We start from the raw sequence: 18,885 nt of genomic DNA, 5'->3' as shown, positions 1-18,885 counted from the left end.
GGTGGCTGTACAGTAACATGCTATAAATGAAGTTCGAGCTCAGGCTCTGCACTTCAAGGGTTTTGACTGACAGACCTTCTGAACTTGAGAACCGCACGCGACAAGAAGTTGCCCTTCACATTTCCATATCATGAAACTCATGTCATATACTGTGTCAACAGTTATGATCACTACGTTTGATGTACAGTTACAAGATGACATGGTATAATACCCTGGGTTGTTTTGAACAGAATGAGCCCGTTTAGCTATTGTGAAAAAAGTTTGGCGCGGAACACGCACATGAACGCACTCAGGACTCCGACGCACACCAAAATGATCAGTTTCTCTGAATTGCCTTGTGAAAGCCTAACAGCGTAAGATCGTATGTTATAACTTAGCTAAGTCATGTTGGCAATAGAGCAAGCTTTCAAATGATGCCCACCTGACACAAATAGAAGTGTGCTTGCTCTAATAAAAAAAAAAAAGCACAACTAGGAGAGCTCAAAGAAGCATTTCACAGTTAAATACTCTTCTTTGAGTCATAAAAGTGCACTGAAATGACTTGTGAACTGTACACCAGTTTAATCCTTTCACACAAACCCGTGTCATTTCTTGTGTTGCACCTACCCCACATTTTCCAGGAATAGTCTTATGTTACTGAATGTATCCAGGGTATTTTCAGATTTCGTGATCAACAAATGAGAGCACAGTAAATATAAAATGCACATAAAATCAACAGTGTAATGTTTAGATTCAGCCTTGTGTCAGGGGAACTGTTGTGTCTTCAACTTTGGTCTAATCATTTTCCCATAATCTCACTTTTAAATGCTACCATGCTTATGTGTTTCATACAGTATTTCTTCTGTAAGAAACATTTAAATTCAGCCCTAGCCATTTAGGCCAGCGTTTCCCAAACTAGGGGTTGTGGCCCCATGTGTGGTCGCCTGCAGGGCCAGACCATGCTTTGTAATGTTTCTAAAACAAGAAATGTATTAGTTAGAAGTAATGTGGCATATTGCTCAATTTCATTTAAATTTGTGACCGGAGTCTTTTAATCAAAATGTTCAGCTGCCCACATTTAAGGGTGGGAGGTCCTGTCACCTGTGTCTGTGTGTGTGATATTTGGGATCTGACCATAGAGTTTCTAAACACAGAGATGCAACATTGTGACACTTCCGGGAACGCTTGTGAAGCAGACTAAGTAGGCCAGGCCGGGGTTTGGGGTTTGAGAAGTCAGTTGTTCATTTTCACAAAATCTAAAAGGCACAACCTAGATTTGAGCCAATGTCTGAAGTAGTTAAACATGTTATTACTCCAACCTCGTGAAAGACACGTTTTCATTTTCATAAAAAAAAGCTTTATGTCGAAGGCAGTAGCGGTGTGTTGGTAACAAAAAATAAATAAATCACTGGGGAACCCAAGTCCTGTTCTCGCCATGCCATTAATGACCCCTTAAGGAGACGCCCCAGAACCCTATTTATCCAATTTATTTCCTATGCCTGATTACATGTCTGATGAAGACCATGATAATACAGAACGCCGAGGTGAAAACATTGAATCAAATGGTGCAGCATGTCCATAGGCCATACCCACGACGCAGGTTCTGTAAAATGGTGCTCCCAAGGTTGAGCTAAGGGCCATTGCCATCATGGCGACCCTTATCACTATGTAAAGGTTTGAAACTCAATGATAACGGGTAATTTACGATTGTAATGTACAAGTGTAAGAAAATCGAACCCTTTTCCCTCATGTTAATGCTCGTTTGATGAAAATGCTTGCAAGTCGTTTTCCTTTAGGTTGAAACGGGGAGGAGATGTGGTGGAAAATGACAAATTAGACAAGCTGTTTTTTACTCAGAGAACTGTCTCTTGTTATATGCTTATGTTTTTTTCTAACCAGATACAAACTTGTCTTTGTGTGACTTAATCATAAGACTGGGCGCACAGCTAAGAGCCGTTTGGGTGCGATCGTACCATGTGACACATCACCTGTTTTACTATCTGCTAACTGCCACGTATAGAAAGAGGTTGTACTTTTTCTATAAAAGCCGAGACCCAACTCTGTTCGTTGGGCTCTTAACTCTGCACCATTGAGTGATTGTTAACCGCTCCATTTTTGCAAATCGTATAATAAAGTTGTTGTTTGAAGAATATAGTCTCTCTTCCACAACAATCCGCTCGTAAGGCGCTACAGAGGGTAGTGCGTACACCCAGTACATCACATGGGCCAAGCTTCCTGCCATCCAGGACCTATATACTAGGCGGTGTCAGAGGAAGGCCCCAAAAAATTGTCAAAGACTCCAGTTACCCAAGTCATAGATTGTTCTCTCTGCTACAGCACCCCAAGTGGTACCGGAGCGCCAAGTCTAGGTCCAAAAGGATCCTTAACAGCTTCTTCCCCCAAGCTATAAGACTGCTTAACAAATTAATTACACAAATTAATCAAATGGCCACCCAGACAAATTATATTGACCCCCCCCCCCTTTTATTTTTACAGTCTTGCTATTCGCTGTTAATTATCTATGCATAGTCACTTTACCCCTACCTACATGTATAAATTACCTTGTCTAACCTGTACTCCCGCACATTGACTCCCCAATACCCCCTGAATATAGTCTCGTTATTGTGTTACATTCTATTACATGTTTTACTTTAGTTTATTTAGTAAATATTTTCTTAACTATTTCTTGAACTGCATTGTTGGTTAAGGGCTTGTAAAGCATTTCACGGTAAGGTCTACACCTGTTGTATTCAGCACATGTGACAAATAAAATGTGATTTGATTTTAAGTAGAAAAACATGTTGATTCCCCCTACTTGTAGAGAAACGTCAACGCCATCCTCCTCTCTTTAATGTTGATGAAACAGTCTTATCACTGTCATACCATACACACTTAAAGAATGTTGATGTCCGATGTCTACCTGGCTAAAATGCTTGTTCGCTAGCCTAACTTCCGTTCATGGGCAACGTTAGCAAGTTAACATTAGCCTTCTACATCAAGCTACATATGGAACTTCCATCCTCTAAGGCCAGTGGCACAACAATGTATGAATTCATGGTTGGATCAGAATTGCCGTTATAATCATTGGCCAGTAAGGAGAATTAAGTAAAAACAAATTCCAAAGGGCCAATTTTAGCTACCTGGTTAACTAGCCACCGGAGGACAACACAACAAGATGCAACAACTCAAGTTTTTCTGTCAAATGACGACCGCTGTCAATGGGATTTGAAAGTAGTTACGCCAAATCCAAGCGGACTTCCTTTGACACTTTCTTCAGTTGAGCTCACTCAGTTTAGCTCAAAGCCGATACAAATAATTGCCTATACATGTTATGACAAAGGACGCCAGATGTTCGCTGGCTTCACTTGCCTTAATAAATGCTACAGGCTGCAACAAATGTCAAACTCGTTTAGACTAGGCAGCATCAGATAGATGGCCTAAACGTAGAGAGACAGAGGGGCGCCGTTTCGCTCACTCTTGATTCTTTCTCCTGTGAGATACCGTGCATTCGGTATGTTTTTTATTTTCACCTTTATTTAACCAGGTAGGCCAGTTGAGAAGAAGTTCTCATATTCAACTGCAACCTGACCAAGATAAAGCAAAGCAGTGCGACAAAAAACAACAACACAGAGTTACACATGGGATAAACAAAAGTACAGTCAACAACACAATAGAAAAATCTATATACAGTGTGTGCAAATGGAGTAAGGAGGTAAGGCCATAGTAGCGAAGTAATTACAATTTAGCAAATTAATTCAGACCCATTTACTTTTTTCTATATTTTGTTATATTATAGCCTTCTTCTAAAATTGATGAAAACACATTTTTACCTCATCAATCTACACACAAATCCCCATAATGACAAAGGGAAAACAGCTTTTTAGAAATGTTCTCAATTGTATAAAAAACAAAAACAGAAATACCTTATTTACATAAGTATTCAGACGCTTTGCTATGAGACTCACTTTACTATGAGCTCAGGTGCATCCTGTTTCCATTGTTCATCCTTGAGATGTTTTGACAACTTGATAGGAGTCCACCTGTGGTAAATTCAATTGGTTGGACATGATTTGGCAAGACATACACCTGTCTATATAAGGTCCCAAAGTTGACAGTGCATGTCAGAGCAAAAACCAAGCCATGAGGTCGAAGGAATTGTCGGTAGAGCTCAGAGACAAGATTGTGTCGAGGCACAGATCTGGGGAAGGGTACCAAAACATTTCAGCAGCATTGAAGATCCCCAAGAACACAGTGGCCTCCATCATTCTTAAATGGAAGAAGTTTGGAAACACCAAGACTCTTCCTAGAGCCAAACTGAGCAATCAGTGGAGGACGGCCTTGGTCAGGGAGAAACTGATGGTCACTCGGACAGAGTTACAGAGTTCCTCTGTGGCAATGGGAGAACCATCCAGAAGGACAACCATCTCTGCAGCACTCCACCAATCAGGCCTTTATGGTAGAGTGGCCCGACGGAAGCCAATCCCCTCAGAAAAAAGGTACATGACAGCCTGCATGGAATTTGCCAAAAGGAACCTAAAGGACTCTCAGACAATGAGAAACAAGATTCTCTGGTCTGATGAAACCAAGATTGATATCTTTGGCCTGAATGCCAAGCATCACGTCTGGAGGAAACCTGGCACCATCCCTATGGTAAAGCATCATGCTGTGGGGATGTTTTTCAGCGGCAGGGACTGGGAGACCAGACAGGATGGAAAGATGAACAGAGCAAAGTACAGAGAGAGATCCTTGATGAAAACCTGCTCCAAAGCGTTCAGGACCTCAGACTGGGGTCAAGGTTCACCTTCCAACAGGACAACAACCCTAAGCACACAGCCAAGACAGAAGTGGCTTCGGGACAAGTCTCTGAATGTCCTTGAGTGGCCCATCCACAGCCTGGACTTGAACCCAAACGAACATCTCTGGAGAGACCTGAAAATAGCTGTGCAGCAACGCTCATCCAGCCAACCTGACAGTGCTTGAGAGGATCTGCAGAGAAGAATGGGAGAACAAATACAGGTGTGCCAAGCTTGTATTGTCATACCCAAGAAGACTTGAGGCTGTAATCGCTGCCAAATATGCTTCAACAAAGTACTGAGTAAAGGGTCTGAATACTTATGTAAATGTGATATTTAATTATTATTATTTTTTAACATTTCTAAAAACCTGTTTTTTCTTTGTCATTATGGGGTAGTGAGCATAGATTGATGAGGGGATCAAAACAATTGAAATCAATTTTAGAATTTGGCTGTAACGTAACAAAATTATGTGGTCGACTCCAAAGTGGGGGCTTTTCCTGGCAGCCGGATGATGCCATCGAAGGAGGATGCAGTGAGTGAGTTGACTGTATAGGTCTACTGGCCTTGAATTTAGCCAAGCTTGCTCTGTATGGGATTGACGCTTCTAATTGCACATTTTAAATAAACATTTTATTCTGTAGATTATACGGTAAAATATAATCTATGGCGGATTGAAATGTACTTTTTTCAAAGCATTCATTTGATAGGCCTAACTTGAATGATTGTCCCTCTTTCTTCAAATTAAAGGAGTCGTCTATGATAGGCCTATTTATATTTGTATGAATATTTTGCTCTAGCCTATAGGCCAGGGATGATCAACTAGATTCAGCCACAGGATGATTTTGTCTTGAGAGGATGGTCGGGGGGCCAGAAAATAATTATTAATAATTTGTAGACTGCAAATTGACAACAAGAAGCCCAAACAGAAATAACATTAGACTAAAACGTAATAATTTACATCCTTGCTTACATTTGTATACAATCACACGTCTCTCGATTATGCGTAGGAATACTTGAACAGATTTCTTTAATTAAAATCACTTGGAGCTGATTTCCTGGTGTTTTTTTACCTTTATTTATTTATTTATTTTTTAATAAGTAGATTTATGGGGCTCAGGAACGCTTGTGGGGCCAAACATGGAAACCTTGCTATAGGCTATAGGATACAGTCAGGTAATGAACACATTATTACATACACATTTAATTTGATTGCAATTATTTGTCAATGATTATTGAATTAGAAAATCAAATATTCTACTTTATTGCCCTATATACACACACATCACATAAATTAAGTTTTACCCTGTAGATGATAAGGATTGGGTTGCACTTTTTCCAGTGCTGCATTCACTTGACAGACCTAACTTGAATGATTACATACAGTAGCCTATCAAGTGTGGTCTATGATAGGCCTTTTCATATTAGCAAATATTTTGTTAAAGCTTAGTTAAGGCAATACATTTCAGTAATTAACTGATTATACATTTAGTACTTTTTTGTTAATAATGCTGTGATGTTTGTTAATCAGTAAAAAATAAATAAATAAAAAACCTGGCAAGATAGTGCCCATGATTATAATAATTAACATTATCCACATTCTTTTTCCAAATTACACAGGAAGGATTTCCTAGAGTAGGTTTTCACTTGGATTAATATAACTCTTGAAGCACACGAGGCCCAGAGCTTGCACAGGTGCGTATTACAATGTGGTAAAGTGCTTATTTATTCCTCCTGCACTATTTATGAAAAACCCTCTCACTTGGTATCAATTTGGAGTAAATTCCGTTTGAGGGGGTGGGACGTTATTTGTAAAAAAAAATGATCACCTCACTTTGAGAAAATAAATATATCTGTGAAACAGTAAATAAACTTTATTCCGGCTTTAGCAATCTAGCTAAATGTTTTGAGTTCCCATTTCCTCAGGTGGTGAAAAATATAGCCAAAAGCCCAATATACACAAAGATGTCGGCAAATTCTCAGAAGAGCCAAAAATAAATATGATAATTCTGGATCCTATTTTGACAGGTTGCACATCAAAATATCAAATCATGCATTCCCTGGATATGTTAGATGAAATTACATACTATTTTTGCGTTGTATTTATTGTCCATATAGCAAACAATTGTCAATTTATCACAATATGGATTTTTCCCATATCACCCAGCTCTAACACAAAATACACACGCACGCATGGGCTCTGGGGAGGAATGTAGCATAACACACCAATGTGACCTCTGACCTATATGGGCTGAGATCTCATGTGCTCTGAGAGATCAGCAGTATGGATCAGTTATTGTATCATAAGTAATCCTAGTTCACTCCCTATTCACAGAATTCTCCCAAACGCACAATGCACTCCAAGTGGCTAGCTAAAACAACCAATAGGACCTATCATTTATTCTCTGCATCCATTTGCGTCCAAGCTTCAAATCCTCTGTGATCTCTGAAATACAATTGCAGACTTTAACATGCATGCCATGGGAAGCTGCGATCTACTCTTCCCTTAAACATATAATTAAAACATACAATTATAATCCGTCTTATCCTATAGCAGCACTTCAACACTTGGCAGCACACAGTTCATCCAATAGGGTTAATCCCACTTCCCAGAATATTCCAATTTTAACATTCCCAGAAAAACCGAGCTGCTGCCGAGGGTTGACGGGTCACATACCAAAGACATTCAACGGAATGTGCTGATCACGAGCCGAGGGGAACAGAGAGAGGGAGAGTCTATAGGGACATGTGTAACACAAACACACAGCAGCACAGAGCCACTGGACAAAAATCACTGTCTGTTGGGAAAAATAGTCCTAATGCAAAACCCATGGCGGAAATCACCCTGGTGAGGAACAGCAAACAAACACAGACCTTTCTCTGTGAGATTACGGTCACAACACTGCAGTGTAAAGCCGATATTTGGGATCAATAAAGAAAACCAATAGTGCTTATGAAGGGCTAAAGCAACACATAACGCTACAGCAATAAAGTCTCTACTGTACATGCATTATCACCATTGCTTTGACTACAGCTATAAGTGAATTCATCACCAGCCCGAGGCCGATGTTGACTGCAGAGTGTGTATGGAAAAGGGAAATGTCTGCAGTCACATCCAAATAACAAATCTTAGACTGAGAAACAAGCATCTACTACAGGGTTAAAACATAATAATAAAAAAATAACAATGCATTTATTTAAAAAAAATGTTTTACTTCCATTTTTTTTTCTCAGTTTAACTGTTGCGAGGTAGAATAGTAGAATACACAAGGTGCCATTTCAAAATGTGGTTTTGCAGTCTCAGTAAAATAACAAGAGAGAGGATATTAAAGAGCAGCAGTAAAATAACAAGAGGATATTAAAGAGCAGCAGTAAAATAACAAGAGAGGATATTAAAGAGCAGCAGTAAAATAACAAGAGGATATTAAAGAGCAGCAGTAAAATAACAAGAGAGGGTATTAAAGAGCAGCAGTAAAATAACAAGAGAGAGGATATTAAAGAGCAGCAGTAAAATAACAAGAGAGAGGATATTAAAGAGCAGCAGTAAAATAACAAGAGAGAGGATATTAAAGAGCAGCAGTAAAATAACAAGAGAGGATATTAAAGAGCAGCAGTAAAATAACAAGAGAGAGGATATTAAAGAGCAGCAGTAAAATAACAAGAGAGGATATTAAAGAGCAGCAGTAAAATAACAAGAGAGAGGATATTAAAGAGCAGCAGTAAAATAACAAGAGAGAGGATATTAAAGAGCAGCAGTAAAATAACAAGAGAGGATATTAAAGAGCAGCAGTAAAATAACAAGAGAGGATATTAAAGAGCAGCAGTAAAATAACAAGAGAGAGGATATTAAAGAGCAGCAGTAAAATAACAATAGAGAGGATATACACATGGGGTACCGGTACAAGTCAATGTGCAGGTACACCGATTAGTCAAGGTAATTGAGGTAACATGTACATGTAGGTAGAGTTATTAAAATGACCTTACATAGATAAAAATAAATTGAGAGTAGAAGCAGCGTAAAAGGGGGGGCAATTCAAATAGTCTGGCTAGCCATTTGATTAGATGTGCAGGGGTCTTATGGCTTGGGGGTAGAAGCTGTTTAGAAGCCTCTTGGACCTAGACTTGATGCTCCGGTACCGCTTGCCGTGTGGTAGCAGAGAGAACAGTCTATGGTTTTGGTGGATGGAGTCTTTGACCATTTTTAGGGCCTTCCTGTGACACCGCCTGGTATAGAGGTTCTGGATGGCAGGAAGCTTGGCCCCAGGGATGTACTGGGCCGTACGCACTACCCTCTGTAGTGCCTTGCGGTTGGATTGGCCGAGCAGTTGCCATACCAGGCAGGGATCCAACCAGTGCTCTCGATGGTGCAGCTGTTGAACCTTTTGAGGATCTGAGGACCCACGCCAAATCTTTTCAGTCTGCTGCGGGGGAATAGGTTTTTTCGTGTCCTCTTCACAGCTGTCTTTGTGTGCTTGCACCATGTTAGTTTGTTAGTGATGTGGACACCAAGGAACTTGAAGCTCTCAACCTGTTCCACTACAGCCCCATCGATGAGAATGGGGGCGTGCTCAGTCCTCCTTTTCCTGTAGTCCACAATCATCTCCTTTGTCTTGATCACATTGAGGGAGAGGTTGTTGTCCTGGCACTACAGAGCAAGGTCTCTGACCTCCTCCCTATAGGCTATCTCGTTGTCAACGGCTAACTTAATAATGGTGTTGGAGTCATGGCTGGTCATGCAGTCATGAGTAAACAGGGAGTACAGGAGGGGACTGAGCACGCACCGGAGGGGCCCCTGTGTTGGGGATCAGCGTAGCGCATGTGTTGTTACCTACCCTTACCACCTGGGGGCGGCCCATCAGGAAGTCCAGGATCCAGTTGCAGAGGGAGGTGTTTAGGCCCAGGATCCTTCGCTTAGTGATAAGCTTTGAGGGCACTATGGTGTTGAACACTAAGCTGTAGTCAATGAATAGCATTCTCACATAGGTGTTCCTTTTGTCCAGATGTGAAAGGGCAGTGTGGAGTGCAATAGAGATTGCATCATCTGTGGATCTGTTGGGGCTGTATGGAAATTGGAGTGGGTCTAGGGTTTCTGGGATAATGGTGTTGATGTGAGCCATGACCAGCCTTTCAAAGCACTTAATGGCTACAGATGTGAGTGCTATGGGTCGGTAGTCATTTAGGCAGGTTATGCCGTAGTGTTCTTGGACACAGGGACTATGGTGGTCTGCTTGAAACATGTTGGTACTACAGACTCTGACAGGGAGAGGGTGAAAATGTCAGTGAAGACACTTGCCAGTTGGTCAGCGCATGCTCGGAGTACACATGGTAATCCGTCTGGCCCTGCGGCCTTGTGAATGTTAACCTGTTTAAAGGTCTTACTCACAAGGGGCTCCCGATTGGCGCAGTGGTGTAAGGCAGTGCCACTAGAGATTCTGGGTTCGTTCCAGGCTCTGTCACAGCCGGCCGCGACCGGGAGACCCATTGGGCGGCGAACAATTGGCTCAGAGTCGTCTGGGATAGGGGAGGGTTTGCCCATTGCGCACAAGCGACTCCTGTGGCGGGCCGGGTGCAGTGCACGGTGCTTCCTCCGACCCATTGGTGCGGCTGGCTTCCGGGTTAAGTGGGCATTGTGTCAAGAAACAGTGAGGCTTGGTTGGGGTTTCGGAGGACGCACAACCTTGTTGTAGCGATGAGGCAAGGGGAGGGAAATAAAAAATATATAAAATCACACAAAAAAAGGTCTTACTCACATTGGCTACGGAGAGCATGATCAAACAGTCATCCGTAACAGCTGATACTCTTGTGCATGTTTCAATGTTACTTGCCTCGAAGTGAGCATAGAAGTCATTTAACTCGTCTGGTAGGTTCGTGTCACTGGGGAGCTCGCGGTTGTGCTTCCGTTTTGTATTATGTAGTAGTTTGCAAGCTTTGCCACATCCGACTAGCGTGGTTCGTCGGAGGGCAATGCAGGATTTCTTATAAGCTTCCGGGTTAGTCCCTCTCCTTGAAAGCGGCAGCTCTACCCTTCTACCCCTCCATTTTAGCTTTTAGCTCAGTGTGGATGTTGCCTGATAAAGGGTTCTTAAATACTAAGTGGAATGTTCCATTGTGGACTAAAATGGAGGGTTGTCTTCTTCATGGCTTTTGGTTGGGGTTTGTACGTACAGTCACTGTGGGGACGATGTCATCAATGCACTTATTGATGAAGCCAGTGACTGATGTGGTGTACTCCTCAATGCCATCGGAAGAATCCCGGGAACATATTCCAGTCTGTGCTAGCAAAACAGTCCTGCAGCTTACCATCTGCTTCATCTGACCACTTTTTTATTGACCAAGTGGCTGGTGCTTCCTGCTTACATTTTTTGCTTCTACGCAAGAATCAGGAGGATAGAATTGTGGTCCGATTTGTCAAATGGAGGGCGAGGGAGAGCTTTGTACACATCTCTGTGTGTGGAGTAAATTTGATCTAGAGTTTTTTTTCCCTCTGGTTGCACATTTAACATGCTTGTAGAAATTAGGTTAAACAAATGTAAATTTCCCTGCATTAAAGTCCCTGTTCACTAGGAGCGCTGCCTCTGGATGAGCGTTTTCCTGTTAGATTATGGCCGTATACAGCTCATTGAGAGCGGTCTTAGTGCCAGCATTTGGTTTGTGGTGATAAATAGACAGCTTCGAAGAATATAGACAAAAACTATTTTGGTAGATATGATAAGCTGTAGACTACACTGAAATACTCTACCTCAGGCAAGCAAAACCTTAGATATCGTGCACCAGCTGTTGTTTACAAATATACATAGACTGCCATGTACTGTACAATACAGTAAAACAGTTCACACTCAAAAGGTTTAGCCTCTGGAGCTAGTTTAATTTATTTACACAAGAGAGCATAGGTTATAGCTAGCTACATCGATGGGCTTTTATGTCTTTCTGCCGTGCCTAATGTGCAGTAGCCTATATCATAATGTATATGAATTGGATAATGGCACAATCATTTGGGCTTTTTGGGTTCATTAAATGTGATTAATGTAGAGCTCATAAAATGTATTTAATATATGGCCAATCAGGCTCAGGTAGCATCAATGTTAATTACGCATAATTAGTTCAATAAAGTCCACCTGTGTGCAATCTAAGTGTCACATGATCTCAGGATTATACACCTGTTCTGAAAGGTCCCAGAGTCTGCAACACCACTAAGCAAGGGGCACCATCAAGCAAGCAGCACCATAAAGACCAAGGAGCTCTCCAAACAGGTCAGGAACAAAGTTGTGGAGAAGAACAGATCAGGGTTGGGTTATTAAAAAAATATCAGAAACTTTGAACATCCCACAGAGCACCATTAAATCCATTATTAAAAATGGAAAGAATATGGAACCACAACAAACCTGCCAAGAGAGGGCTGCACACTAAAACTCGGACCAGGCAAGGAGGGCATTAATCAGAGAGGCAACAAAGAGACCAAAGATAACCCTGAAGGAGCTGCAAAGCTCCACAGCGGAGATTGGACTATCTGTCCATAGGACCACTTTAAGCCGTACACTCCACAGAGCTGGTCGTTACAGAAGAGTGGCCAGAAAAAAAGCTATTGCTTTAAAACAAAATAAGCAAACCCATTTGGGGGTTCGCTAAAAGGCATGTGGGAGACTCCCCAAACATATGGAAGAAGGTACTCTGGTTAGATTAAACTTTTTGGCAATCAAGGAAAACACTATGTCTGGCACGAACTCAATACCCTTCATCACCCCGAGAACACCATCCCCACAGAGAAGCAATGGTGGTGGCAGGATCATGCTGTGGGTATGTTTTTCATTGGCAGGGAAAGTGGTCAGAATGGAAGGATGACTCTAAATTCAGGGAATTTTTTGAGGGAAACCTGTTTCAGTCTTCAAGAGATTTGAGACAGGGACGGACGTTCACCTGCCAGCAGGAAAATGACCCTAAGCATACTGCTAAAGCAACACTTGAGTGGTTTAAGGGGAAACATGTAAATGTCTTGGAATGGCCTAGTCAAATCCCAGACCTCAATCCAATTGAGAATGTGGTATGACTTAAAGATTGCTGTACACCAGCAGAACCCATCCAACTTGAAGGAGCTGGAGCAGTTTTGCCTTGAAGAATGGGCAACAATCCCAGTGGCTAGATGTGCCAAGCTTTTTGAGACATACCCCAAGAGACTTGCAGCTATAATTTCTGCAAAAAGTGGCTCTACAAAGTATTGACTTTGAGGGGGTGAAAAGTTATGCACGCTCAAGTTTCCAGTTTTTTTGTCTTATTTTTGTTTCACCCCAAAAAATATTTAGCATCTTCAAAGTGGTATGTTGTTTAAATCAAATGATACAAACCCCAAAAAAATCTATTTTAATTCCAGGTTGTAAGGCAACAAAATAGGAAAAATGCCAAATGTGGGGTGAATACTTTCGCAAGCCACTGTATATGCTTTATAATGCGAGAAACACCGGCTTACCCGGGAGGAAAGTGGTTTATTCTCAAGATGGAACATTTGTAAAATACCGGGAAAATATTAAACCCTGCATGGTGTGTTATGGCGAGGTTTCACTGTCCGACTTAGTGCAGGCACTGCTGATATAATTGTAGAGCTGTGACAATACCTGTATTGCAATATTTTTTCGATGGCAAAAAATGAAAATACGAAGCAGACAACTTTTTGGTCTTTTAAAACCCTGCTGTATGTAAAAAAAAAAAAAAGTAGTGTGTACCATATCTTGGGAAATAAATAAATGTGACTATGGATGGCAGCATAATGATGTTTGTTTCCAACATTAGGGCTGTCTTTCTAAAGAAGCAAAATCTCCTTGTTTTGTTTCCTTGCCACGATACTAACGAGGATCGCGATACTGGCATCGTCCCGGTCCTATGCAATTAATGCCTGCAATGTGTCATGTGGTACCTCTGCTGTACCTCTGTCTGGCCAGACAAGGGGAGACTCTCAATGAGAGGAGAGCCCAGAGCCACAACAGGAGGGAGAGCGAAAGAGACTGAGCAAAAGATCCATCCTTAGTTTTCTCCTATCACAGCCAATAAACTCTGTAAAAGTTTTAAAGTAACCATTGGCCTCAAGGTGAAATCCCTGAGCGGTTTCCTTCCTCTCCAGCAACTGAGTTAGGACGCCTAAATCTTTGTAGTGACTTGGTGCATTGACACACCACCCAAAGTGTAATTAATAACTTCACCATGCTCAAAGGGAAATTCAATGTCTGCTTTTTTATTTTATTTAACCCATTTACCAATATGTACCCTTTGATAGGCATTGGATAACCTCCCTGGTCTTTGTGGTTGTATCTGCTCGACTTAGAAACCTTACAGATAATTGTATCTGTGGGGTATTATTTTACTCCTTAACTTATTTATACTTTCCATAGGAAAGGGGTTGAATACTTATTGACTCAAGACATTTCAGCTTTACAATTTTTATTAATTTGTTAAAAAAAAATTTTTTAAATCTCTAAACATATTTACATTATGGGGTATTGTGTGTAGGACAGTGACCAAAATACCTCAATTTAATCCATTTAAAATTCAGTCTGTAACAACAAAATGTGGCCAAAGTTAAGGGATGTGAATACTTTCTGAGGCATTATCCGTGTGATTAATTTGAGGGAAGACATAAAGTCCTGCCTTTTGAAGTACTGGTATGAAAGGGCCTACATCCATGTACATCATCATACTCCATGACTGATGCAAGTGGTAGGGATCTGACGAAAATATGCAGATAAAAGCTATTGCCAGTAAGTATTCATAGAGATGCTAAACGATCAACATTGCTTATGTGTACCTCCCTGATCATCAAAGCCACCACAGGTGGAACAATAAGTTCTGGATGTAGTGAGGGGAGAGGATGTAGGATATGTGGGTGTCTATGAATAGGACACAGTGATTGTGTCCAAGCTTGCACTTGTACACTTCCTATCATGAATTTAAAAATGGTGGAAACCTCCTCCAGCCAATGTTTAGACCAAGCCAATGCTTTTAAATCTGTAAAGGGAACAGCACAAAGGTGGAGAATCAGGATGCAGCTAGAGAAGCTGGTGGGTTAGTTGGTGATACCTTTGAGGGCAGGAAGTTTCTGCAGCTCACGGTTCTTGGCGAGGTTGAATCGTGATGAACTCTGGCGACGCTCCTTCTTGACGATCTGGGGACCGCTAGAGTACTTGATCTTGTTGAGCTGAGTGGGTGGAGGGGTGCTATTGCTGGGACGCTTGCTGGCAGTCTGCTGCTGCGCCGCCTGTGGACAGGAGACAGAAAAATCACAATGAGCTCGTTGAAGTATGTTGAGGCTTGGAAAAGTTTAAACCACTGAAAATGAAATGAAAGATGGAGGTTTATGCCAACTAAATACATAATATTGTCCTCCTGAAACGGAGTAAACATCACTGCCATTTCTTGGGAGTGACATTTACTATCAAAGTAGCTCAATCTAGTAGATTTTTTTTATTAAATACATTCAATCTGGTATAGTGGTTCTCACTAGCTGCTTGCCCATATTAGTCACCATGCAGAGAACAGTAAATGACTCCACGGAGACTCATTGACTTTGTCTAATGATGCCATTATCCTGGAGTTCTAAAGCGAGCACACAGAGAGACGACTCGAACATGTCATGCTGTTGAGAATGAGAGAGTGATGAACTAGTGTCAAATAAGACTCATGGTAGGGATTTTATTCTGTCAAACGCTACAAATACTACAATTCCATGTCCAAAAGGTGTAACTTTTCTCTACAGCTGTCCTCTGGGACATTATAGATTAGAAGGAATACAGTACAGTCAATGATGTCTAGATTTAATTCAAATTTCAAACGCTTTCTTTATGTGCATGATTCCATGAATATAAGTTTTCCAACATTGAAATTATGCTTTATCTGTGGTTAGGCTATTAGCTGGCCAAAATTAGGTTTCATAAAAAGTACAATACTGTGTCTTAGTGCAGGTTCAGTGAATTTATATAATTCCTGCGGTGCAAGAAAAATCTCAGCGACAACAGCGTGATCAAATTAAGATCCTACAACTGTACATGTGTGGAATCACAGGCCAGAAGAAGGGATTTGTTTTTTTAAATCACTATTATTTTCCCCTTTATAATGCCCAGGTCATAAAATTTACTTTTTGGTCCACCAGCCACTGTGGCAGGTAGATTTTTCAAAAATTGACCAGCCACTCAGATTTATTCCCCTGGTAAAATTTCACAAACAAATCACACAAGAAAACAATAAATGTATTACTAGTAGAAGTAATGTGGTATATTGTTTAACCCTTGTGTGGTGTTCAGGTCTGTGGAAGCCATTTTCAATATTTACTAAAAGAAAAATGATACAAGTATTTTTTTTTTTTCAACCTGAGACTCATTAGCCTTGGCTCATTTTCTGTGAAGAACATGTAAAAGAACATATTTCATTAGGTGCTCTCTGTGCACCCCCTACACATTTATATTACATACAGTGGGACAAAAAAGTATTTAGTCAGCCACCAATTGTGCAAGTTCTCCCACTTAAAAAGATGAGAGAGGCCTGTAATTTTCATCATAGGTACACTTCAACTATGACAGACAAAATGAGAAAAACAAATCCAGAAAAATCACATTGTAAGATTTGGTCAATAACAAAAGTTTATTTTCCACCATAATTTGCAAATAAATTCATTAAAAATCCTACAATGTGATTTTCTGGATTTTTTCCCCCTCATTTTGTCTGTCATAGTTAGTGGTGTTTGGTTCCACTGGACCCGAGAGTAATACAAGTTTGGAAAAGTGTGTGTGTAGGTGAAAACAAGTAAAAAATTAAACAAAAAGGTTTGCTGTGTGCCTTCACTATGACTTCCTCCTCCCTGGGCCTGCTGTTTCAATATAGGTTATTGGTGCTGTCTGTTTCCCTGCCTGTCTCATGCTTTTCTTGCACTCTTTACCCTTTGTAGTGTGTGAAACTACACAATGCCTAGCGGGAACCTGCACAATGTTATTACAATACATCATTAAAAAATATATATAAGTATTTTCCCACACTCTACCCCAGCCAGGTGCAAATTGGGGGAGGGACACAAATAATGCATGTGTGGCTCTTTACCACAATCAATCAGTATGGCAAAATAATCTCTGCTCAGAGGGCCTTATAAATAATTTTTGCAGAGAGAGAAGCTAGTGTGGAAGGAGTTTTCCAAACATGAGGGTCATGTCTCTGTCAATTCAGAGTCTGACAGTGAGTTGGAAGAAGAGAATGAGATTAACCCTCAGCCAGCCCCAGGACCAGCCAGTCAGCAACCAGCTTATCAGCAGCCCAGAGGAGAAATATGGATGCCCAAAACATTGTGAAATTGAAATGGTCTTCTTGCCCAAGAAATGAGCCACCCCGCATGGCTGCCAATGTGATAAGGATGCAACCAGAGCCAACGCGGGTGGTGGTTACTCATGTGCAGGACATAGTCTTCATTTGAACTGTTTATCCCAGGCACCATCCAGAAAATCATTCTGGACTGCACTAATTTGGATGCAAGGCATGTTTTTGGAGAGAGATGAACTCATTTACATGCATACTTTGGGGTTCTTATCCTTGCTGGTGTTTTCAGGTCCTTGCTGGGAATCCACATGGGATACCTGTGGGATGCAGAAACTGGCAGAGAACTTTCTGTGCAACAATGTTTCTGGAAAACTTCCACTATATTTCCAGGATTATCCTCTTTGATAACAGAGACACCAGACCAACTTGGCGGTAGCGAGACAAGCTAGCTGCTATCAGGTCAGTGTGGGACCAGTGGGTGGACCACCTTCTCCTGTTTTACAACCTTGGGTCCAACGTTACTGTTGATGAACAGCTTATGCTATTTAGGGGCTGCTGCCCCTTCAGGCAGTACATACCGTCTAAACCCGCAAAATATGGGATCCAGATCTGGGCTGCCTGTGATGCTGCTTCATCATATGCGTGGAACTTGCAAGTCTATACAGGGAAGCCAGATGGAGGAGCCCCTGAGAAGAACCAAGGGATGCGGGTTGTCTTGGACGTGACACTGGGACTTTTTTTTTTACTTTGCGCAAGCTGGGAGAGCAGCTCCTCAAGAGGAAGCTGATGATGGAAGAAACATAACTAAAAAACAAGCCAGAGCTGTTGAATACACGGAACAGGCCTATCAATTCCTCTAAGTTTCTGGTCACGGCCGAACACGTCCCTAGTGTCCTACGTGCAAAAGAAAGGCGAAAATGTGGTACTCATGAGTACGCTGTATAGAGATGGGAGAATCTGTAGCCAGGAACATCAAAAACCAGATATCATAATGGATTACAATGCCACAACAGGAGGGGTGGACAATTTAGACAAGCTGGTGACTGGCTACAGCTACAAAAGAAGAACCTTACTCTGGCCACTTGTTATATTCTTCAACATCTCGGTGTACAATGTGTATGTCATCTGGATGGCGTTGAACCCAGATTGGGACAGAGGGAAGCTCCGGAGGAGACGGCTCTTTCTCGAGGAGCTGGGCAAGGCTTTGGTAAGACCTCAAATACAGAGGAGGTAACATATCCCAAGGACCTCAGCTTCTGCAGCCATTGTGAGGAGGATTCAGGAGGATGCTGGTGTCCCATCTGCCTGACCCACAGAACCAACAACTCCAATATAGGAAGTGATGTTGTTACATGTGTGTCTGACTCTCCTACCTTGGCCTGCTGTAACTATGCATGTGAGTGAGTAGGATATTAGTAAAATCCCTGAACAAAACGTTTTCATCGTTCTAGATTGAGCCGCTAGCAGCAGGAAGAAGCGCTGCGATGTGTGTGGACCCAAGGACAGGAAGACACAGTACAAACACATCAAGTGCATATATTTATATTTTTTCAAGATAAACATGATTTATTCCACCCATGTCTTGATTATAATTGATTTGTGTACAAAAATCACAGAGCTTTTATTGATAAATGTGATCTAGCAGAGGTAAACGCAAATATTAACCATGTATGCTGTCTATATTGCTTGTAATTGATATGTCAACATGAAGTATTTTAGGGGAAATTGTATTGGCTGTATTGTTTTAAAAACTCAATAATGTTGTGGGTCCATCACATGGGGTGACCCTGAGTCTTTTAACCTAAACGTTACAGACGAGACAAAAACATTA

The 18,885-nt window shown here is 41.3% G+C and overlaps 1 protein-coding gene across 2 annotated transcripts in view; it reads right to left on the bottom strand.

The window, feature by feature from the left end:
- LOC109899651 (serine/threonine-protein phosphatase 2A 56 kDa regulatory subunit delta isoform) overlaps positions 1 to 18,885 on the bottom strand; it is a 51,516-nt gene that overhangs the window by 14,974 nt on the left and 17,657 nt on the right. For both annotated transcript variants that reach the window (XM_020495074.2, XM_031835822.1), the window contains exon 3: positions 14,835 to 15,012. In XM_020495074.2, the coding sequence (XP_020350663.1) occupies positions 14,835 to 15,012 (178 nt within the window). The remainder of the gene's footprint in view (positions 1 to 14,834; positions 15,013 to 18,885) is intronic.

Source organism: Oncorhynchus kisutch, linkage group LG11, assembly GCF_002021735.2.
Source record: "Oncorhynchus kisutch isolate 150728-3 linkage group LG11, Okis_V2, whole genome shotgun sequence".
Lineage (NCBI taxonomy): Eukaryota > Metazoa > Chordata > Actinopteri > Salmoniformes > Salmonidae > Oncorhynchus > Oncorhynchus kisutch.
The sequence above is the reverse complement of the archived record's forward strand: the minus strand, read 5'-3'. Positions and strand labels throughout refer to the sequence as shown.